The sequence below is a fragment of the Suncus etruscus genome, chromosome 8, assembly GCF_024139225.1.
Source record: "Suncus etruscus isolate mSunEtr1 chromosome 8, mSunEtr1.pri.cur, whole genome shotgun sequence".
Lineage (NCBI taxonomy): Eukaryota > Metazoa > Chordata > Mammalia > Eulipotyphla > Soricidae > Suncus > Suncus etruscus.
The window spans coordinates 27,188,398-27,212,804 of record NC_064855.1 but is presented as its reverse complement, the minus strand read 5'-3'; the positions used below and the strand labels follow the sequence as shown (position 1 = coordinate 27,212,804).

The window sequence follows — 24,407 nt, the reverse complement described above, 5'->3', positions numbered from 1 at the left end:
AATCGCTCCCGGCTTGGGGACCATATGGGATGTTGGGGGATCGAACTGCAGTCTATGCTCGGCTAGCACGGGCAAGGCAGATGCCTTACTGCTTGCGCCACTGCTCCGACCCCTTACTTCTGCATTTTAAGTTTCGTTTTGCATATATATTTCCTCCATATTTTTTACAGGGCTCAATAGCTTATTTCTTTTTATTGTTGAGTAGTATTCTGCTCTCTAGATGTGTCAGTGTCTCCTTTATCATTCATCTCTGAAGGATATTGTGATTGCTTCTTTATTTGGGAAGTTATGAATACAGCTTCTCTAAACACCTGCAGGTTTTTCTTCTCTAAGCTGGTTCCCACAGAGCTTACTGCTTGTGGACTTTTGTCTGATACATTGTGCTATCTGTGTTAATCCCTTGTTGGGAGTGGAGGGAGCAGAAACTTGCCTTGTTTCTTTGCTGGAACTTGAAGACTTTTTTTTCCCTTTTCCAAGTTTTTCAGCCTTCTATATTAAGGACAAGTGGGAAGGTCTATGCTGCTTACAACCAGAGAGGAAACTTGAAGTTTAGCAATTATTTTTTAAATTTACAGAAAAGATTATTTCAGAAATATGACTGCGTCATAATGTTGTCCTATAGCTGCTTTTCTGTTTGTGCTTCTCACCATTACATGGCACTTGACAAGACAAAGCCAAGTGAAATGAATATTAAAGCAGCAAAGCAAATAACAGAAGACAAAATACATTTGCAATAATTAATTTCACAATTATTTTCCTATATTAATCTTTTTCTTATTTTAGCTGAAAACTAATGCCCTAATATAATAAACAATTTAACACACCACTGCAGAGTGCAGTCAAGGATTTTTTTGCCCTCCATGTTGAGACTCAAACCCAGGGCCTAACACATACTAGGCAGGTTCTAGACCACTGAGCCCATATCACTGGTCTTCCAGAGTTCTTTCTCTTAATTGGAGTGAGCTAAGCAGTTTCTAACTCTCAAAGGGCAAATAGTTCCATTCCAGGGTTTGATTTGCTCTGCACATTGGTAAGTTTTTCCAACTTTGATAAGGGTTATAACAATTATAGCTGTATTATAGAGTAAAATTGGCAGGTGGGATAAGTAACTCATTAAAAGTGAAATGGCCCTTGTGAAGTATGTTTACATTTTGTAAATAAGCTAAAAAAGCAAAAATTTAAAAATATACCATTTTCTCTATACTGGAATATTTTTAAATGATTATTTCAGGTTTAGTGATGCCATTAAATAGTCCTAAGTAATCAACAAAAAGTGATGTAATTTTTTCATTTTGTAGGAAGTACATATCTGTAAGGGATGGGTGTATTTTATCCTTTTACTCTAAAACAAGTGTAGATTTGTAGGAAAATTTCAGAAGTCATATAAAATGAAAGTCTAGCAATTACTTTTTAAATGGACAGAAAAGATTATTTCAGAAATCTGACTGTGTCAAAATGTCGTCCTATAGCTGCTTTTCTACTACATGCCCTCACTTAGTTCATTTTTAAGGAAATTATAAATATAGGGCAGTGGAACACAGAGTTAAATACAAGTGTGTTACTCCAATCTTACCATCAATGATTGCATTTTAATCTTAGAGCTTTCCAAGTACATCAGGTTACAGATTTTAATTACCTTTCTAAATCTGACCTCTGTCAGTGAGGGGATCACTGTAATATCAGTACATGTGAAGCATTGCAACCACACTGTTAGTTCTCTGTTTTGATTCGTGCATGGCAGATTGTAATATTCATGGCATGAGTACACAGGAGAGGTATTTTTGTGTGTATGCCAGGAAGATGAGTAAGAAAATGATGTATCAGCTAATATTTACTGGATTGTCAGACTGGATGATAAATTTGCATGTATTATTTTATTCTATTGCCTGACAACTCCAGGAGATTAGATTGACCTCTTTTGTGACCTGAGATTGAGAAGAGTTGCCTAACAAGTAGATCTGGTGTGTATAAAGTTCAAAGTTTGCATTCCTAATATGACTGTTTTCCTGGGGTTCTTCTTCCCTTCTTTACCCTCTCACAGTGGTGGAAGTCTAGAGATCTTCTCTCTCTCTGTCTCTCTCTCTGTCTCTCGCTGTCTCTGTCTCTCTCTCTGTCTCTGTCTCTGTCTCTCTCTCTCTCTCTGTCTCTCTTTCTCTCTCTCTCTCTCTCTCTCTCTCTGTATTGTTTGTGTGCATGTGTGTGTGAGTGAGTGAGTGAGAGAGAGAGAGAACAGACAGACAGGCAGAGACAGTGTGTTATGGGGAAAATTAAATTTCTGGTACTGGTGGTAACTTATGTCTTGTTCAGTTTGGCTGCTGCCTAGACTAGGTGAGTTAGACACAGTAGGCTGTCTTTTCTCACAGTTCTTTCTGAGTTCTGGAATTCGGAGATTGGAGAAGCAGCAGTGTAAAGTTCTGCAAGAACTTTCTTTCCAGTGACTGTCTAATTTTCTTTGTACTCTCACACGGCAGAGTGCACAGAGCAAGGTCTTTCAGGGCTTTTTAAAGGGTATTAATCCCATTCCTAAGGGTTCTGTAGGGCAAGATTGCAGGAATTTGGGAGGAGTCACATTTAGTCCATATAACATCTTACAGTCAAGAGAGAACATTTCTTCTTTTAAAGAAACGCATGTGGAAAAGGAATTAGAAACTGAGCTCATTTCTCTTCTAGAAAATACCAGGCATCAACAAATACCAGGCATGACCACATTTCATTTAAATTGGCTGCTAAGCTTAGTCCCTTGGCTCAAAAGGAGAAATAAATGTGAACATACCAAATCTTTTAGGTCATTATGCTCTTTCAGCTAATATAGCTGAAGGGTTAGAGGTGTTTACAGTTGATCACTATGGACTCCTATTTGCCTTCAGGCTAGAGATGAAAAATTCAGCTCTGTTGCTTTGTAGGGGGTGGAGGTCACATCTTATGATGCTTATTCCTGGCTCTGTGCTTAGGAATAATTCCTGGAAGTGCTCTGGGGACCACTAATAGTCATTAGGACTGCAAACTTCAACTAGGGGTTGAATCTGGTTCTGCCGCATACAAGGCGAGCACCTTATTATCTGCTGTTCTAGCATTCCAACCCTTATTATTTATTTGTTTGTTTGTTTTGTGATTAATAGGCAGTAGGGAAACAAAAAAATACGTCATCCAGGGCTCATGGATTTTTTAATATAGTGCTACTGAATTTTCTGTTTTTGATTTTGGGCCACACCCAGTAATGCTCAGGGATTATTCGTGGCTCTTCTCTTGGGTCATTTCTGGTGGTGGTCGGGACCTGGGATGGGATACCAGTGATCAAACCTGGGATGGCCACATGCAAGGCAAATTCCCTACCCATTGTGCTGTCACTCCAACCCCTAATGACACAGAATGTAAAAGTTTTACTTTCTTTTTTTTTTTTTTTTTTTTTTGGTTTTTGGGCCACACCCGGTAACGCTCAGAGGTTACTCCTGGCTATGCGCTCAGAAGTTGCTCCTGGCTTGGGGGACCATATGGGACACCGGGGGATCGAACCGCGGTCCGTCCAAGGCTACCGCAGGCAAGGCAGGCGCACCTTACCTTTAGCGCCACCGCCCGGCCCCAAAGTTTTACTTTCTAAAACCAAAATGAATAATTTAACCAATAGGGATTTACAACCAATCCTTGATGAATAAATGTTCTTTTGAATTGATGAACTTTTTTGTGATCATTCACTGTTTTGCTAAAAAAAAAAAAAGATTGGAGAGGAGACTGGAGTTATAGTACATTGGGTAGGGTGTCTTGCCTTGCAGTAGCTAACCTGTGTTCAATCCCCCAGATTTCCATATGATCCCCTAGGCCTGCCAGGGGTGATTCCTGTGTGCAGAGCTAGCAATAAGCCCTGAGCTTAGATGAGTTGGGCCCCTGAATTGGGTGCCTGAGTTGCATTCAGCCCACCTGGGTTCAGTCCCAGCATTCTCATATGGTCCTAACACCAACCAGGAGTGATTCTGTAGCACAGAGTGAGGAGTAAGCCCTGACTACCACTGGATGTCACCCAAAAAACCCGAGTTTTTGTTTAGAAACTTGGTTCCTTAGCTCCAGTATATTCTTAAAAGATTTCTGAATTGATAAAACCCAGTGTAGCTCCCATGTATTGGGCTGTTTCTGTGATCTGACATCCTTTCTAGCAGCTTAATTAAATTTATTTTTTAGTTCTGTTTTCTTCTTAGCCAGTCATAATTGGGATGCCCTGGTCCTCGAGCCAAGCTGCTCCTTTCTTCCAGGAAGTGGTAAATCTGTAAATGTTCAGGATCTATGCAGAGTGTCAAGTCACTGTGAGGTGTTACCCTGAAACATAAGTAGAATATTTCTCACTTTATCAAAAGTGTTTTATATGATAGACATTATATACAAGTTCAGGACCATAATTTCTTTTTTTTTTTAAACTTTTCTGGATGCATTTTTTTTTATTTTTATTTTGACCACAGTGGCTTACATATCTTTCACAGTAATATTTTAGGTACATATTAACATTGAATGGGAATACAGTTTGGGAATACCCATCCCCAAATTTGTCCTCCCCCATCCCCGTTTCCTTTCTGCAACCCATATCCTCCAATATCACCCCCTGGGCTGCTAGAGTAGGTGGTCCCCTCTTTGTCTAGCTTACTATTAGTGATCATATATCTGTTTGGTCCTGGTGCCCTCCCTTGTTTCCCCCTCTGTTTGAGAGGCTGAGCTAGATAAATCAAGTTATGTGGTTTTGTTTGAGGGAAAGAAAAGCAATAAAATGGGGTAAAAAATAATAAAATAAAATAAAATATGCTGAAAATGGGCGGAGTCCGAGGCTATCAACCTCAGTTTGAGAGAGGACATGAAAAAGGTAATTGAAACACCGTAACAATACAAAAAGAAATGTCAAATTAAATATCCAGTGAGCACTACAGCAATAAAGACAAGCACTTCACAATAGTCTCGGTTCTGAAATCAAATCATGCCGGAGTGCAAAAAGAAAGAGAAAGATAAGATAAAATAAAATAAAATAAAATAAAATAAAAAAGGAGACATCACCTTCAATATCTATACCAAAATAAGGACATCAAAAAAACAATAGATCAATCAATAAATATATATGTGGGAAAATGATTATTTTGTGCTTTTTTTCTTTTTTCCTCCCTGCATAGGCACAATAACTATTGGGGATATTATAGAGGGAATTCCCTTGGCCTAGGTCAAGATACAGGGTTTCTCCACCCCTGAAGTATACTGTCATGGGGTTAACTATAGACTCCTTGCATGATTATTTACTCTTTCCTTGGTGCTTTTGTGGTGTATGGAAGACTTCTGCTTCATCATGGATGGTAAAATCAGTCCTCTGTATCTAGAGATCTTGGTGACTGTGCAGCTCAAGGAATGGAGCTTATGATGAAGGCTTTCTTTGTGGTTCTAGCAGTTCTGCTTCTTCACAATTTTTAATTTTTTTAATTTTTAATTTAATTTTTAATTCACGTTTTAATTCATCTTCTGTAGTTGGTGTTCTTGGTCATTATGTTGCTCCTAGGATGGAGCCTGGGATAGAGTCTTTTGTTATGTTTCTGGAAGACCCATTCACTTGTGGTTGTCTCAGTCAGACCTCTGGAGTTGGAGATCTTGTTTGTTGAACAGATTATAGACCAAAAGCTAGATTAGAGCTTTTTGTTGTTGTTGCTGGTCCCGGGATGCGTACTGACTAGTCCTGGTTGTAACAACCAGTCATCTGTATAAGCAATCTTGGTTTTTGCACAGATCAAAGGGTGGCATGTCTTCTGATTTTGTCTTATCGTTGGCTGGTGAGGAAGGATAACTTGCTCTAAGATCTAGTTGTTCCCAATTCCTCATTGTCAGGTTATCAATTTAGAACTGGCGTATGTTGGTGTCAAAGCAGCATTATAAATGCCCTGGAGGGACTTGGTTCCTGGAGCTGTTGTGAACTCTGTCTTTTCTATGTCTGGGATCCAGGAGTCAAGGCTGGATGGTCGGTGCCTATTTCCCTAGAGTCTAGGTTGGTTCACATGACATACGTTCAGGGTGGGAGATGTCCTTGAGTTGTAAAAAAGTATAAGTTCTTATCCCTAGTAGATAAGAGCTTGTTTTTACACGTAAAATTTACCCTATTTTTAATATGCCTTTGCAGGAAGAAGTGGTGCTACATTATATTGCTGGTGGATTTGGGGGTGGAGAGAAAAGAAAACAGACCCATGACAAAAACTAAAAATATATATGCTCAGACATATCAAAAGAAAAAAGAGTTTCTTTAAAAAAAAAAAGATTAAATAAAAGACGTAATTAAAGGAATAAAGTGGGGCCGGGAGGGATAGCATGGAGGCAGAAGGACGGTGGCTGATATCCCGGCATCCCACATGGCAGGACCATAATTTCTTATGAACACATGCTAATATCCCAAACATATAAAACTTGCATTTTTGGCCTGATAACAGTTTTCATCTTTAAAGAAGACATTAGAGAATGGGAATTAATGCTTTCAGTAATTTTTGATAATGAAACTAAAAAGTGGCAATAAATGCCTTTGACGATAATTAGTTCAAGTATTGTATCTCTTTTAAAGCATGTATGGACATGGCATTTTTAAAATTTTTTTTTTTTTTTTGGTTTTTGGGCCACACCCGGCAGTGCTCAGGGGTTACTCCTGGCTGTCTGCTCAGAAATAGCTCCTGGCAGGCACGGGGGACCATATGGGACACCGGGATTCGAACCAACCACCTTTGGTCCTGGATCGGCTGCTTGCAAGGCAAAGGCCGCTGTGCTATCTCTCCGGGCCCGGCATTTTTAAAATTTTAACTGATGATTTGCTGTTTTATATTTAATTATCATCATCACTTTTTATTTTGGCTACTCCAAAGGAACCAATATTAACCCCTTGCAATCAAGGAAAACTTGATGTAGCAGGCAGTGGTGGATTGGAGAAAACAATTGAGTAAGGGATTTTCTCTAGCACACAACATTTGCAAAATAACAGAAGGGAAGCAGCAGCCTATAAATTGTAAACAGCCTAGCAAAGTGAAGGACCAGATAGGGTTGCAAATTTAGGAGACCCAGATGATGCAAGTCATGAGATATGCAGATATACTTGGACTTAATCCAGTTTCAGGCTCATCAGCAAAATTAGAGCAATCTATTCCAGATTTAGAGCATTAGCATTTCTGTAAATAGGGACCAAGGCCCCATTTCCTCAGTCTTTCCCTCCAAAGTCTGTTCCATCTGGCATCTTATTCACTCACACAGTCCCTTGAGTGACAGAGTTGGGATCATTCTCTGTCTCCGTCATGGGAAACAGCAGCCCTAAAAAGAGTCAGACAAGTTGATCCTGTTAGTGTGTGGACACCTGCACTGAGGCACCTCCCATCCCTTCTGCTTCTGCTCCCTCTGCCTGAGGCCAATGATGAGCTTCACACACACACACACACACACACACACACACACACACACACACACACACACACACACACACACACACACACCCCATATTTTTTCAATTCTGAGCTGGTGGCTCTCGAGGCTTTTTAAACTTCCTTCAGTTTCTTAAACTGAAATCCACTTTATAAAATTGAATTGCAAATCTAAGTAGTGCTCAGTCAGTTCACCATTGCCAAATCCTTGTGAGTTTGAAGCCTTTGTGGCACTGTACCTTATTGTCTTTGCATTGGAATTGGTTGGGGGTGAGATTGGAGAGAAAGAGTTTTATAGGGCTGCTCCAGGTGAGAAATGATGCTGTTTTTCTTTGTAAAATGTGGATTTTTGGAAATAGGTTCAAGAGAGAATTAGAAGCCAGTCTTTTCGTGCCTGTTCTCTGTTAGGAGATTGCTTTTTAGTGACCTTGTACTACTGTTAAGCAGAGAAAGAATTCTAAGAAGTGGGCATATAGATATAATGGGTTTTCTAGATGGTGCAAGCATCTAAAATGCTTAGAAAGCTGAAATCTTCTGTGCTTTTTTTTTTTTTTTAACCTCACCATACTTCCAGTCTCAGTACTGGGTTTTAATTTTTGGTAATATTCTCCCTCAGAAAATGATCATAGTATTATTCCTGTGGCTCAGGGTTCAATGCTGTCTCACTTTGAATTCCAAATGGCCAGTGGACTTTGACAAGCAGCTGGAAGTTGATGGAGAAATCTATCGTATTTCCTATTGTTGACTTTTTAATGGAAGATAACTCCTAGAGTGTTTCAGAGTTAACTACTGACTACCCACTAATAAAAGCATTTTGGGAGAAGAGACAAAGGCTTGTGAACCAAATAACATTAGCAATTATGGCCTGATTCAAAAGCAATTTCTTTTTTTTTTTTTTTTTTTTTGTTTTGGTTTTTGGGCCACACCCGTTTGATGCTCAGGGGTTACTCCTGGCTATGCGCTCAGAAATCACCCCTGGCTTGGGGGGACCATATGGGACGCCGGGGGATCGAACCGCGGTTCGTCCTACACTAGCGCTTGCAAGGCAGACACCTTACCTCTAGCGCCACCTTCCCGGCCCCAATTTCTTTTTTTTTTAATGGGTCTTTTTATTTTATTTTATTTTATTTTATTTTTTGATTTTTGGGTCACACCCGGTGGTGCTCAGGGGTTACTCCTGGCTGTCTGCTCAGAAATAGATCCTGGCAGGCACGGGGGACCATATGGGACATCGGGATTTGAACCAACCACCTTTGGTCCTGGATCGGCTGCTTGCAAGGCAAATGTTGCTGTGTTATCTCTCCAGGCCCTCAAAAGCAATTTCTAAGAGAGACAAATTATCTGTCTTTTTCTTACCTGTAGGGCAAAAGCTGGATTGTTAAAAGAAGTTACGAAGATTTCCGGGTCCTTGATAAACACCTTCATCTGTGTATTTATGACAGAAGGTTCTCGCAGCTCTCAGAACTTCCCCGCTCCGATGCCCTGAGGGACAGTCCTGAGGTAAGCATTTCATACTCAACAAAATCAGTCACAAGATAGTGTCGGGCATTTCAACCACGCAGGATGATTCCTGACACTTCAGAAAGATTTCTGAAGTTAACTACTTAATAATTAAAAAATTAATAATGCTATATAGGAGGTTTATAACATAGATTCTGTATATATGCTTATAATGAATACACTCTCCTCATTATAAAATGGGCATTGTGTGTGAGCAGACTGCTCTTCACATAGAATATAAAAAATGAAAAAAATGTCAACCATGGGACAGGAGAGTTTATACAAGGGTTAAGGTACTTGCTGACCCTGGCTCAACCCTTAGTGATAACAAAATTATTTTAAGAGGAAAGATTCTTGATCTTTTCAACCCCAGCTCAAAATTATTTTAATAAGAGGCTCTTTATAATATTAGAAAGTAAAAAGAAAGAAATCCCAGGAAATCAAAATTTGTATAGTATATTTTAAAGGAGATAGGTTAGAATTATGAGACAGTAGTGAAGTTATTTACCATAAAAATATATAAACACTAGATCAGAGAGCTAATCTAGCAGGTAAGGCACTTGCCTTAAATGCCACCAACTGGATTCTATCCCTGAGCACCACCAGGAGAGATCCCCAAGCACCTAGCTGAGAATAAGCTCTGAGCAGCATTGGGAGTGGCTCCAACTCCAAAACAAACAAACCAGACAAAAGGAGATCAGAGGACAAGGAGATTAAAACTCTTATATGGAAAATATGAATAAACAGAAGAACTGAGTCTTCAGAAGCCCTGCCATTGTTTTCAAATATAAAGGCTCCTATCCAGGAGTGAGAACAAACTCTCTGAAAAGGAAGTAATCAGAGCTTTTAGGAATGATCATATGGTCCTTTAAATGACTTTCAGTAGTAACAAATGTGAACACTTAGAAAATTGACAAAAATGGAAGAAAGAATTAGTAAGATAGAAAAGGAGACCTAGGAAATCCTAGGAATGATCCTAAAAATTTTCAGGAAAATCAAAGGGTGGATAGGCTCAACAGCTCTGTCCCCCAAAAGGATCTGGGCACTTTGGTGGTAGACATAGTAGAACAATTTGATTTTGAAGAGAAAAAAGTAAAAAAGATACACTCGATTTACAATATATTCTGAAACACAAACTCTGATGTTATCCAATTTTAACTCGGTAAATAAATATGTGTTTGTATATATCCCACAAAAGAAAAACTATGAAGTTGATTGGTGGTATTTGGGAATCATAGAGAAGAACTTGAAAGGTCCTACATCAGCTCTTTCAGAGAGTGATATGAGAAAATAGTAGCTGGCGGTAACTTTAACTTATTATCAGAACATCCCTGAAAGTTAAAAGCATGTTTGCATGTTTTCATGCACATTCAATGCTAATTTTTTTGATAAAAAGGCACATGTCTAAAACAGTACAAAATAGAGAAAATAATCAAGCTTATGAGAGAACAAAATTTTTTTTTATTTCCTCTAAAGAATAAGAGTTGTAGTGACATTAGACATCTCATCGGTGGCCATAGGCTCTTAAAAGATGTAAAATATTCCTGAGGGGAAGCCCTGGCAATTTTTTAACTGCCAGTTTCAAGGCAGGTGAGGAAGAAGGTGAAAATAGACATTAAGGCATTCTTTCCTGTTTTCTATCTCTGCCTAGTCTCTGTCTCTCTGTCTCTCTCTCTTTCTCTGTCTCTCTCTGTCTCTCTGTCTCTGTCTCTCTATCTCTGTCTCTGTCTGTCTCTCTCTGTCTCTCTGTCTCCCTCCCCCCCCTCTCCCCCTCCCGATGCAAAAATTGCATCACTTTCTGATTTCATGAGCTTGTCAAGTCAGCTAATATTTGGTCCCTACATTCCTAGACTAGTTGACTAGCCTGAGGTAAAAAGATCAGCCAAAGGCCAGAAAGGTTATCATTGCCTTCAGAGTGGCAGGAGAAGCTGCCAGTATGGCGAAACTATAAAAATGTCATGAAAATAGAAAAGGCAAAAATAAAATAAAGGAAAAGAAACTATAAAACAGTGTGTCCTTTGATGGGAAAAATTAAAAGAAGAAATTCTCCATAAGGCAGAGAACTCTGCATCTGTGTCCACTGCTGCAGTTCATGGGACTGAATGGTATTCCAGAAAATCCTCCATTAGTATGAAGATGCTTACAACAGATCTGCAGATTGTGTATACCCCCCACTCCCCACCCCCCAGCCTTGAAACCACCAGTTTATACTATTTTTCCCTTGCATGCAGGTCATCTGCCGTCTTAGTTACTACTGAATTTTCTCTTTCTCTATAGTCAGTGACTCAGATGCTCATGGCTTACCTGTCCCGCCTTTCAGCTATTGCTGGCAACAAGATCAATTGTGGACCTGCTCTTACTTGGATGGAGGTATTACTTTATTCAACTCTTATTTAAGTTTATTTTTAAAGTGATCTACTTAAGAAATTTAATATTTCATTTTGATAATTGTTGAGTTTCATTAAGCAAATAGAATGTATTCTCATCTTTTGAAAAATATAGGTGTGCTATTCTTAATTATTACTATTATTATTTTATCACAAATCTGTCTTTGCAGGAAATATCTTTATAATCCAAGAAATTAATTTTGTGAAACATACTATAATTTATTATTTTATTGTGTTAAAATATGTGCATCTAGCAAAGAATATACATTTTCAATTGACTGAATTGAATTTCAATTGATTTAAGATTTAGAGACTTATTCTTTTTTTTCTCACACCCCTAGAGACTTATTCTTTCTTTCTTTCTTTCTTTCTTTCTTTCTTTCTTTCTTTCTTTCTTTCTTTCTTTCTTTCTTTCTTTCTTTCTTTCTTTCTTTCTTTCTTTCTTTCTTTCTTTCTTTCTTTCTTTCTTTCTTTCTTTCTTTCTTTCTTTCTTTCTTTCTTTCTTTCTTTCTTTCTTTCTTTCTTTCTTTCTTTCTTTCTTTCTTTCTTTCTTTCTTTCTTTCTTTCTTTCTTTCTTTCTTTCTTTCTTTCTTTCTTTCTTTCTTTCTTTCTTTCTTTCTTTCTTTCTTTCTTTCTTTCTTTCTTTCTTTCTTTCTTTCTTTCTTTCTTTCTTTCTTTCTTTCTTTCTTTCTTTCTTTCTTTCTTTCTTTCTTTCTTTCTTTCTTTCTTTCTTTCTTTCTTTCTTTCTTTCTTTCTTTCTTTCTTTCTTTCTTTCTTTCTTTCTTTCTTTCTTCTTTTTTTTTACCTCTAACCACCTCTTCTTAAATAATTTTTATTGAGACCAATGTGAATTTCAAGTTTTTCACACTTGTATTTCTGGCATAAAGGGACAGTGAATCAGATCCATTCCCACCACCAGTGTTGACCTCCCTCTGTCAGAGTTCTGAGCATTCAACCCATACCTCCACACTTAAGCCCCTGGACTGCTAGTGTAACAGGTCCCTTTTGTGTATTACTTGTTGTTGATTGCCCCATCTTACTATTTAACATTTTACTGAGGTACTTTTTTTTTTTTAATTTTTATTGTGACCAAAGTGCATTACAAATCTTTCACTGCATCATTCATGGTACATAGTGACAATAAATGAGGGGCATTCCCACCACCAGTGCTGTCCTCCCTCCGCACCTGTTCCCAGTATGCATCCCATATCTCCCTCCTCTACCCCCCAGTATGCTAGTGCAACTGGTCTCCACTTTACAGCTTGTTGTAGATTGAGCATCTATTCCACCATCATTGGAGATAAAAAGGATAAGAAAAAGGGGAGAAAAAACTTTGGTGACAACTACCAAAAAAAGAAAGAGAGAGAGGAAAAAAAAAAAAAAGAAAGAAAAATGGAAGAAAAAAGAAAAAAAATGGACCTGGCAAATAAAAATAAAAATAAATCTCTAAATAATAACCACAAGAGTGAAATAGAATGAGAAAAGTGGAAGAAAAAAGAGAAGGAAAATAAAGTAAAAAACTAACAAATCAAAACAAAACAAGAAAAAGTATGGGTGCTGGAGTGGTAGGGTTTTTTGTTTTTGTTTTTGTTTTTTGTTTTGTTTTGTTTTTGCATAGGCACAGTAAGCATTGGGGAAGAAAGGGAATTCCCGTGGCCTAAGAAATTCAGGGTTTCTTTATCCTTGAAGCATACCATCATGGGATCAACCCCTGGCTCCATATATACTCATTACCCCATCCCAAAGGCTTTTTAGTGATGCCAGGAAAGTTTCCTCTCGGTTGTGTGTGAGAAAATCAAGCCACGTAGCTAGCGATCTTGGTATTTGCACAGGTTATAGGTCAGGGTCTAGGATAGATTGTTGTGGTGTTTAGTCTTCTGTAACACTTGCTCCCTGTTTTCGTTCAGTCCCTAAGCCGAAGCCTAGGATATTATGGATCCAAAGGTTCTGCTCAGTCTCTGTTGTCCAAGTTGGACCTCTGCAATAAGACATCTTGTTGTTGTTGTTGTTTTTTTATGTGTCCTGGACTATAGCCTAGGGTAGGGTTTTCCTTATTAGTCCCAAGGTAGACTCTGTTCAGTCACGGTTGTCTTAGTCAGTTTTCTGTTCTTGGTGCTCTTATTTTTCACAGTTCAAAGGACGATATCTCTTCTGATTTCCATTTAGTGTTAGGTGATGTGATAGGACAGCCTGATCTTAGGTCAAGTTTTCCTTTCCTCGTTGTCATATCAAAACTGGCACAAGTTGGTGCCAGAGTAGTGTTATAAATCTCCCAATGGAGCTTAGTTCCTGGTGGTGTTGCCTGGAGCTGTATCATTTCTACGTCGGGATCTGGGGTTTCGGGTTGGACTAACACTGTCCAATCTCCTGGGGATAATTGTATCCATATGACACATGTTCAGGATGGGAGGCAGCCTTCTGCTATAAAAAGTGAGTTCTTATCCCTAGAAGATAAGATCTTGTTTCTGTGTCTTATGTTTTCCCCTTTTTTTACTGTGCCCATACAAAAACATATGGTGTCATACTGTGTTACTGGTGCTATTCTGGGTAAGGATGACAGGCTGCACACACAGTCTCTGTCGTCTGGTTTTGTTTTGAGGTTTTATCCCAGTCAAGGCTTTTTGTACCAAGCAGCACCAAAAATGGTAAAAATAGAGAAAAAATGTATATATTAAAATAGAACAAATAAATAAAACTGAGTTAAAAAGAAAAGGTATTCGAATAAAACAAGTGGTGGAGGAGGCTACTTGTATATTTAGGAATACACATCTTCCCCCCCCCCCCAGGAATACACATCTTAAGATGTATTGTTTGTTATACAGGAATTGAGCTTCCATAGGCAATATAAGACTCCCAATGAAGTCTTTTGATATATTCTTGTGGGGAGTAAAAGCCAAGGTACTTTTCGATTCACAGGCCTTGGAATTGAGTTTGAGAAATGCTTTGCTGCATTACGAGACCATATAGTGTCTTTGATCTGGGATTTTTGCTGAGGCTGATTCCTGTATCCTGCAACAGTCCACAATTTGGTGGGGGTGAGAGGGGCCATCGAGCATGAGTCAGCAGGCGTGCTGGTTGTAGTTCTTTGCTGATGCATGAGAACGGGGACCCAGAGGGTGTCTTCCACTGAGGAGCTGGAAGGTGGTCTGTTGGGGCAGGAGGTCAATCTTGGTGCCTACCGAGTTAGGAACTGAGGGTAAAGAGGGTTAAATTAGGGGAAGATAACGGATCAGGATTGGGAGATGAGGGAATAGAAGAGACACAGGGGTAGAGGAGAGGCAATACATGACAGGGGCTATATACTGTATATATATATATATATATATATATATATACACACACACATATATGTGTATATATATGAGTTTATATATATATGAGTTTGTGATTTCGGCTTGGAGTCAGTACGGAAAGTCACGTCCATAAAGACTGACTTTAAAGATCTATTTGAGTGTTATCATCCAAATCTTTGGTATTCCGTTTCCTTTCCTAGGAACCGTCTAGAATGAAGAACATTTTTAGATAATGCTTAAAAAGTATATTTTATAAAAATGAGTATTAGTAAGAAAAGACACCGCTGCAGGGCGTCCAGAAAGAATACTGGAGGAGTTTCCCTCCTCCCCCCTCCCCCCAGAGCCCAGTTGCCAAACCTGGCCCTGAAGACCAGTTTGGCATGGGGGGATCTCGGTTTCCTGGACTAAGTGTCCAGCCCAGAAGGCCATTGGCCAGCTGTCTTCCCAGATTCCCAGCCATACCTGTAGGAGAGGAGCAGGAATCCTGGCATGTGGGATTGTCTGGGTCCAGCTGCAGCCTCCCTCTCCGGTATGAAAAAGCATGGGGGAGGAGTTTGCCTCCTCCCCATCCCCCCAGAGCTCAGATGCCAGACCTGGTCTTGAAAGCCAGCTTGGCATGGGGGGGCTCTCAGTCTCCAGGACTAACTGGTCAGTCCTGGAGGCTTTTGGCCAGCTGGCTGTCCAGATTCCCAGCCATGCCAGTAGAAGAAGAGCAGTAATCCTGGCATATGGGATCTTCTGGGTCCAGCTGTAACCTTCCTTTCCAGTTTGAAAAAGCATGGGATTGGAGTTTCCCTCCTCCCCGCCTCCTCGCAGAGCCCAGTTGTCAAACCTGGCCCTGCAGAAACTTATTCTTAAAGGGTCTTGTTTAAGAGTTATTTAGGGGCCAGAGCAGTTGTGCAAGCAGTAAGGCATCTGCCTTGCCTCCTAAGACGGACGTGGTTTGATCCCCTGGCATCCCATATGGTTCCCCAAGCCAGGAGTGATTTCTGAGTGCATAACCTGGAGTAAACCCCCGAGTGTCACCAGGTGTGGCCCAAAACCAAAAACCAAAAAGAAAAAAAAGAAAAAGAGTTAAGAGTTATTTATTCTTAATTTAAGAGAATAGTCTTATCTGGTGGTTATGTTACGTATATCTCCATCAGCTGCATATGTAAAGTTTAAGTCTCTTCCAAGTAGAAATTGGGAGCCTGGAAGGATGGGGAAGTTGAAAGAACAGAGAACCTAGAGGCAGGCCTTACATTGAGATTTGCATTGCGATATTGACTCTTCCATGTGCTCAGGGGTTACTCCTGACTAGGCGCTCAGAAATCGCTCCTGGCTTGGGGGGACCATATGGGATGCTGGGGGATCAAACTATGGACCGTCCTATGCTAGTGCTTGCAAGGCAGACACCTTACCTCTAGCGCCATCTCTCTGGCCCCTTAAACCAACTTTTATAATTAAAGAAACCTTTGCAATTCCTGTATCTGTAGTGACACATGTTCTTTGCTGCAGATTGATAATAAGGGAAATCATCTTCTGGTTCATGAGGAATCATCCATCAACACTCCTGCTGTTGGTGCTGCGCATGTCATCAAGAGGTACACTGCCCGGGCCCCCGATGAGCTGAACTTAGAGGTAAATGGCTCCACATTGTTCTGTTACCAACCTTTCTCATCTCATCTTTGAACTTTTTAAAAATCACTTATTTTTTAATTAAAAAGCAGCAGTATTTTTCCTTTTTCTGTTATCTTTAAGTCTGAAGTGACTATTCTTATTTAAATGATTGTCCTCATCTTAGAAAATAGAGCTGAAATGTCCCCATTTCTCAGAGGAAATCAACCTTGGTCTCTTTCCCCTGTACTCCCTACAAATATATTAATTGTTGAATGGTTTTCTGAAGTGTTCCCCCGGCTTAATTTCTGACATGATATTTTTTTTATAGCCAGTCTTCATTGTCTTTCTGTTTGTTACTCTTGAATTTCTTGAAATCCAAGTCTGAGGCCATAATCTTTGTGTTTTTAACACCTATAAGAGATCCTTAAAGATACTGTCTTTTCATTATTCAAAAATTGAATTAAAAGAGCAGATGCAAAATAAAATAAAAATTTTTTATGTCTGATGCAAGAGGAGATGAATTAAGTATGTGTATACACACACACACACACACACACACATACACATATATATATAAATATTTTTTGTTTTTGTTTTTCAGGCCACACCCATTTGATGCTCAGGGGTTACTCCTGGCTGCACTCAGAAATTGCCTCTGGCTTGGGGTGGGGTTCATATGGGACACGGGGGGGATCGAACCAGTGGTCCTTCCTTGGCTAGTGCTTGCAAGGCAGACACCTTACCTCTAGCGCCACCTCGCCGACCCGAATTAAGTATATTTAATGTTGGCTGGTAAAGGATAAATGCTGATTCATTCCATTTAGGGAAGAAAAAGTATAGAATTTTTACTTGATTGAATTTGAACTCTTTGCTCACTAAAATTTTAGATTTGGGACAAAAACAATATTGGTATTGGTGCCTTTGTTAGCAAATATGACTTGTGAGGATGACTCACTAACTTGAAAAATGAGTTCAAATGTACACTGAAAAATTCTGAAAGCACTGTTTTAAATACATTTTTGTAAATGCTATTGAAAATACATTGCTCTGAAGTATTTTATTTTATATTTGATCATGGAACTTGGGATTTAATCTTGAGTGCTAACCTCCATTATATAATTAATACCTGCCTGTGATTTTTCTATTTGTTTTGACAAGTTTGTATGAACATACTAGTTTGACTTGGAGAGTAAATAAGGCAAGCTGTTTAGTGGAAATGTTATCTTTTACCTATAACTAAAAAAGGGAATTATAAGAGCCGGAGCAATAGCACAATGGTAGGGTGTTTGCCTTGCACGCAGCTGACCCAGGACAGACCTGGGTTCTATCCCTGGCCTCCCATATGATCCCCCAAGCCAGGAGTGATTTCTGAGCACATAACCAGGAGTAACCCCTGAACATCACTGGATGTGCCCCAAAAACAAAAATGAGAGAGAGAATTATAGTTGACATCAGACTTTCGTGAGAATAATCTTATAGTTGAGAACAATTTTCCTGTTCGATTAATTTAAGATGACCAAATTCTTAGCCAATGCCCAGTGCCGTAATTAGCACACACTAAAATGTGATATTAATTAGAATCTGTTGTTCTAATTAAAGTATTTAAAAAATTTTCCCCCTTCTCTCACATTTTAAACTTTTTTATGAGTGAGACTGTCCACTTTTAATCACTGTAGTAATAACATTTTTACAAAATGATGATGGTGGCATGATACCCCGCATTCAATACCTTCGTGCCTCAATTTTGGTCTTGAAAGTCTTACATATATGTTAGGTCATCATCATCATATAGCTGTTCTCTGTAACAGGTAGGAAGATTACAAAATCCTTTCAAGAGAGCAAGGTTGGGATTCTTTAGAAATGACTAGCCAATGAATAAGAAAGTACTTAGCCTTTTTTTGTTGTTGTTGTAGTCCAAGTGTAAATTCTATCCCAAATTGTTGCTTGGAAATTTGACTAAAATCATTTTGCTTCTGTTTTCCCATAGGTGGGCGACATTGTTTCGGTCATTGACATGCCCCCCAAAGTGTTAAGCACATGGTGGAGAGGCAAACATGGATTTCAGGTAAGCAACTGAGAATGCGGTATGGGAAGGTCTGAGACTGTTCTCAGTGTGGTGTATTGGCATGGTTGGCGTAAGCTGTGGGCTTCTCTTCATCTGCATTGATGGGAAGATACAGGTGGTGCTGGACTGGAATTTCCTCTTGCTCTTTCTGGTCCTCTTCCTGCCTGAGGCTACTAGTGTGAGCATAGTTAGCAACCAATAGCTGGTTCTAGGTCTGGGCCTAAGCCACAATTTTTAATACTTGTTTTAAGTCAAAAGTCATTTTATGTGGTCTCTCTAGAATTTGATTACTAATTATTTTTAGAAATGCATTGTAGGGGTTGGAGATATGACGCTAGAGGTAAGGTGTCTGCCTTGCAAGTGCTAGCCAAGGAAGGACCACGGCTCGATCCCCCGGCATCCCATATAGTTCCCCGAAGCCAGGGGCAATTTCTGGGCGCTTAGCCAGGAGTAACCCCTGAGCATCAAATGGGTGTGGCCAAAAAAACCCCCAAAAAATAAGAAATGCATTGTAACTGCTAATATGATCAGGGTATTCATTGCAGCACAACAAAATTTAAAGTCAGTTCTTCTCTTTCTGAACTTGATAACCCCACTTTTTAGATGGATGAATACTAGTTTCTATGGATTGTATCAGTTCTCTCTCTCTCTCTCTCTCTCTCTCTCTCTCTCTCTCTCTCTCTCTCTCTCTCTCTTTCTCTTTTGGGTCACACCCAGCAATGCTCAGGGGTTACTCCTGGCTGTCTGCTCAGAAATAGCTCCTGGCAGGCACGGGGGACCATATGGGACACCGGGATTCGAACCAATCACCTTTGGTTTTGGATCGGCTGCTTGCAAGGCAAACGCTGCTGTGCTATCTCTCCAGGCCCAGTTTTCTCAATTTTTTAAGCCTGCCAATAGAAAAATATCTGCAAGTGCCTTAAATTTATGCCCTCCTTACTTTACATTTTTTTTGGTGGTCTGTTTTTAAAGGCATTCCTATAATCCTGCTTGAATAAAATATGCATGCTGTGAAGTTAGAAATCTTAATAACTCTTACATAAAGGATTGAGCTTTAACTACATGTGAAGTAAAATCAAATTACTATGTTCTTATAAATTACTAGGTTTTTGTTATCTAGTTTCAAACAGGACAGCACTGTCATTCAAGAGCAAGGACTCAGGAGTCTGACTGACAAAGTGTTAGTCTGGCTTTTTCTTGCACTATTGCTTAGTTCTGTGTCTCAAGTCTCCCATATGTAAATGAAGATTTTAGAATAAATATGGAAGAATCAAATATGTGAAGCATGCAAAGCAAACTTCCTACCCAGGGTACATCCATGTACTATTGCTTCAGCCTTTTATGCATCTTCATTTAGAAGGATAATTAGATTCGAAGTGTTTCTAATATAAATGATGATAACTTTCTGTCATTTCATATGTTCTGGTGGAATTTGGTATGTAATTCAGAATATATAGAGAAAATAATGCCATTTTCTTTATGACTTACACTGAGTTTTTGTTTATTTGTTTTTCTGTTATTGAAAGTCACTGTTTCTGAGCCCTATTTATTACTTCATTTACCTTCATTTATGTATTAGGTGCTGTGTTAGTTTGCTGGGGTTGCCATAGTAAAGAAATACATACCGTATCACTTAACAGAATTTTTCCCTCGCAGTTTTAGAGACAAGACCAGGGTTCTGTTGGATGGTTTCTTTCTACTTGGGCCTCTATTCAGCTTGCACATGATCACCTTTCTTATTCTTCTGAATCCTCTTTTTGGTTGTCTCTGGATCCTAATCTCTGACACAGATTATATAATAATAGCCACATCACATCATTTAACAATAAACACTTCTTTGCAAGTGCTGTCTGCCTACACAGTTATCTTCTAAGGTACTGGAGGCCACAGGAAGTGTGGGGCAGTGGGAGATGTTAGAGATTCAACATGTGAATTTTAAGAGGATGTAGTTCAGCCCATCCAGTATGGGAGGACCCACCTTGTAGGATTGGCTTGAGACCCTTCATACTGTCATCCTAACAAGGAAACAAGTAGGAATGAGGCTTGTCTTCTCAAGGACTAAGGCTTAAAGCCCACTTTCAGGAGAGTACATGAGGGAAACAAGAATCTGGGCTACCTACTAGGATGGAGGCTGACCACGGGCATCGTGCCCAAGCACTGCTGCCAAGCTTTCTGGAAACAGCTGTGAGACATGGCCCCATGAATCTCCTCTTCTGAGTCTTGGGACAAGCTTTGTCCTTGAAGCTCCACTTCTCTGTACTCAGTCACAAGTATGTGTGTTGACTCAGCTGCTGTAGTGGAGAAAGTATGAATTTGGACTTTCTGTGTCCATATCTCTCCTTTCTATTGCTGCTTTCTGATCCTGAGCACCTCTGCACTCTGGCTGTTTGCATCCATCATTATTTTTAAGATGCAATAAGTACAACTTTGTTTTCCTAGGACATGTTTTAGTTGAATTGAGCAGATGGTCGTGGTTTCACATAACAGTGCTCATACACTCATGCAGTTCTCCTACAGTGCATTGAATAGAATTGGACAAGTGTTGGTATACTTTAATTTCCAAATGATTGACAGGAGTTAATAGATACCCTAGGAGAGAGGTCTAAGAAAAGATGGATAAAATGCTATGTCCATTGAAAATGGAGTGACAGTACTGGGGGTAAGGCAATGCATTCAACTTGACTTGAATCCCAGCCTTCAAATGGTCCCCTTATCATCATGAGGAGTGATTGCTGAGCACAGCTGATGTTGCCTCCAACAGAGAAAAATATGCTATGTCTGTTATCTATTGTACAATAATTGAAACTGATTTGGGGTTTTCATTTTTTATAATTAATGGTCCAATATTGATATTATTGGCTTTGTTTACATTAAAGTTCATTCCCCATGATGCATAAATCCATGGATTTTGATAGAAACATAATTACATGTATCTATGTTACATTTTTATGCAGAATAGCATCAGTGTTCAAAAAAAAATCTGTGGTTTTGCTATTCATCCCTTCTCCTTGGCCCCAAATAACCACAGATCATTTACTATCTTCATAGGTTTGCTTTGTCCTGACTTATCTTACATTTGGGATTGTGTCAATATGTAGTCTTTCCTTTTTTTTTTTTTTTTTTTTTTGGTGGGGGACCACACCTGGTGATGCTTAGAGGTTACTCCTGGCTATGTGCTCAAAAATCACTCCTAGCTTGGGAGACCATATGGGACGCCGGGGGATCGAACCTTGGTCCATCCGTCCTAGGTTGGCCGAATTCAAGGCAAACACCATACCACTGTGTCACCACTCCTGCCTCAATATGTAATCTTTTCAATCTGGTTCTTTCACTGAGAAATGTGCAGATAGGGTTCTTCTATGTCTTTCCATGGTTTAATAATGCCCCCTTTCAAGTTACAGTTTCATATTCAGTGTCATAAATATTCCAAAGTTTATTTCCCCTATTTAAGGAACATCTTGATTGCATCTAGATATTTATTTTGTGGGAGGCAATTACAAATAAAACCGTAAACATCACTATGTAAATGTGTGCGGATAAAATTTTTCAGCTCCTTTGGGTGTTCAAGGAGTGTGATCTGGATCTTATGGTAGAACTAAGGTTAGTTCTTTAGGAAGCCAAACTCTTTTAAAGTTCTTGCTCTCTTTTGCATGCCCACCAGTGGTGATTGAGTGTTACTGCTACTCTGGATTATCACTGGCCTTTGACTGGACTATTGTTTTTGTTGTTTATTTGTTTGTTTGGTTTTGGTTTTGAGGCATACCCAATGTATTCAGGGGTTACTTTGGCAAACTAAGGGTACCATATGTGATGCTGGGGTTGGAACCCAGGTCAGTCCAGGTCAGCCATGTGCAAGGCAAATGCCCTATCATCTGTGCTATTGCTTCAACCCAACTATTGTTTTTAGTTTAGCTGTTCTGATATGTTTTGTTTTGCTTTGTTTTGTGGGGAGGGTACACCAGTGATGATCAGGCCTTACTCCTGTCTCTACACTGAGGGATCCTTCATGGCCAACTCAGCGGATTATATGTAGTGCCAATGCTCAAACTTAGGTTGGCTGCTACAAGGCAAACACCGTTCCCACTGTATATGACTCCAGCCCTCTAATTGATTTTTAATGACATCGGATCACTATCTTCTTTTGCAAGCAAAGCTGATCCAAAGTTGATCCTTTACGGATCCTTTACTCCTTTATGTATGTGTTTATGCATAAGTATATGTAATATATTTAAGGGTGCTATGTTGCCCTTTTTATTCCTACATGACTATTTATTCTTTCTAGTCTCCATTTGCTGATGATTCTCAAATGTCATTATATTTAAGAATCCAGGAAAACGTGTTGAAATAGAAAATGCTGTGACCTAGACCTAAAATTCCTTTGCAGTACTTGTAGGGGATAGGGTGCAAGGCTATATTTTTATTTATGTAGTTCTGACCCAGTTGTTCTTAGACCACTGTTGCAAAATACTTACATTTGCTGATGGCTAGTTCTGGTCATCAGCGGGTGGTTGATATGGATCAAGCTTTGCCAAGTTCCCATCTGTGTATTATTTCAACCCAGACTACATGTAACTGCTGTGTTAACAGACAGCTGAGTGTAGCCTCGTGTGAGAAATTGTATCCTGACTCCATTTCTTTACTTAGATTTCTGAAGTAGGAAGTGTGAAATTATATTAATGATATTAATTAACTTGAAATTCTGAAATTTTTTTTTACTTTTTACTAATGAATATATTGAACCATTTTAGCTTTGTTTTCTGAGTATGTGATTTTGGTTTTATGGTTTTTTGTTTGTTTGTTTGTTTGGCTTGGTTTGGTTTGGTTTGGTTTGGTTTTTGGTCATACAATGTACTTTGGCCCAAAGGAAGGAACTTAAACCTTCTGGCTCTCTCTCTTTTTAAATGACATCAATTTTTACAACTGTTGTTTAGAAATGTAAGATGAAGATGGCCCCTTCACCTTACATTTTTTTTCTTCAGAAAGAGGTATATTTGTATTTAAACACAAGTATAAAATTCTCGTAATCTTAAAGGATTGTTTGTCTAGTGGAGTTTCTCAATGTTTTATCTGGTTGCCACGAGAATCAACATGACCCAAGAAAATGTTAAACCTCAATTTGATATTGCTAATCAGACCCGTAATTGGTTATTATATACAAAAGATGGGAACCACTGATCCCAGCTCCTATTTATCCTATGCACAGGTAAAAGAATTTAAAGACGGTTTAGCTAATATTTCATTTTCCCTTCTGAAATCTTCCTTTAAACTTGTAGTACATTTAATCTAGTGTATAAAACACTAGAGATGACTGAGATTTTATACAGCTTGTCACACATATTGAACTAAGTTCAGTCATTTTATCTTCCAAAAATGTTGCAACAGTGTTGTAAATGAATGAATGATTTTCGTTTTTAATTTATTTCAGAGGTGGAGGTTTGGCTCACTACTGGCAGTGTTCAGGGGGTAATGTAGTACTAGAAACTGAACCAGAATTGGCCGCAAGACAGGTGTCTTACTGTCTCTCTGGCCTTCCAAGAGTATTTGATTTTTGTTTGTTTTGGGTCACTTTGGGCTGTGATCAGGGCTAACTCCTCCTTTTATACTTAGAGATCACTCCTGGCAAGTTTCAGGCCAGAGTTGGCCATGTGCTAAATTTGTCTGCCCCTGCAAGAACTTTTTTTTTTTTTTTTTTGGTTTTTGGGCCACACCTGGTGATGTTCACGGGTTACTCCTGGCTCTGTGCTCAGAAATTGCTCCTGGCTTAGGGGATCATATAGGATACTGGGGGATTGAACCACAGTTTGTCCTAGGCTAGCACGCACAAGGCAGGTGCCTTACCGCTTGTGCCACTGCTCTGGCCCCTGCGAGAGTATTTTTTGTGTAGAAATGTCAGAGAAGACATTTTTGGCACAACATCAGTTTCCTTACCTTAAGTGTTTAATGTGGCTTCAAATAATTTATTTTTAGAAAATATCTTTTTATTTCAAAGCAATTAATAATTTATTCAGAAAAGAAAGAAATTATAAGGAATTAAACATTTTTATAAGAATACTTGTATTAAGATAAGGGAAGGTTTGAAAAAACTCAATTTGGTAGTATATATTTTCCAAAAGAGAAGTGATTTAAGTAGCTTAAAAATGAAGGAAAAACATTTATT

General features: G+C 39.1%; 1 protein-coding gene across 1 annotated transcript in view; it reads left to right on the top strand.

Annotated features, from left to right (window-relative positions):
* Positions 1-24,407, top strand: part of ARHGAP32 (Rho GTPase activating protein 32) — a 254,003-nt gene that overhangs the window by 157,361 nt on the left and 72,235 nt on the right. Inside the window, exons 7-10 of the mRNA XM_049778210.1 lie at positions 8,769-8,906; positions 11,184-11,276; positions 16,084-16,206; positions 18,173-18,250. Coding sequence (XP_049634167.1) covers positions 8,769-8,906; positions 11,184-11,276; positions 16,084-16,206; positions 18,173-18,250 — 432 coding nt within the window. The remainder of the gene's footprint in view (positions 1-8,768; positions 8,907-11,183; positions 11,277-16,083; positions 16,207-18,172; positions 18,251-24,407) is intronic.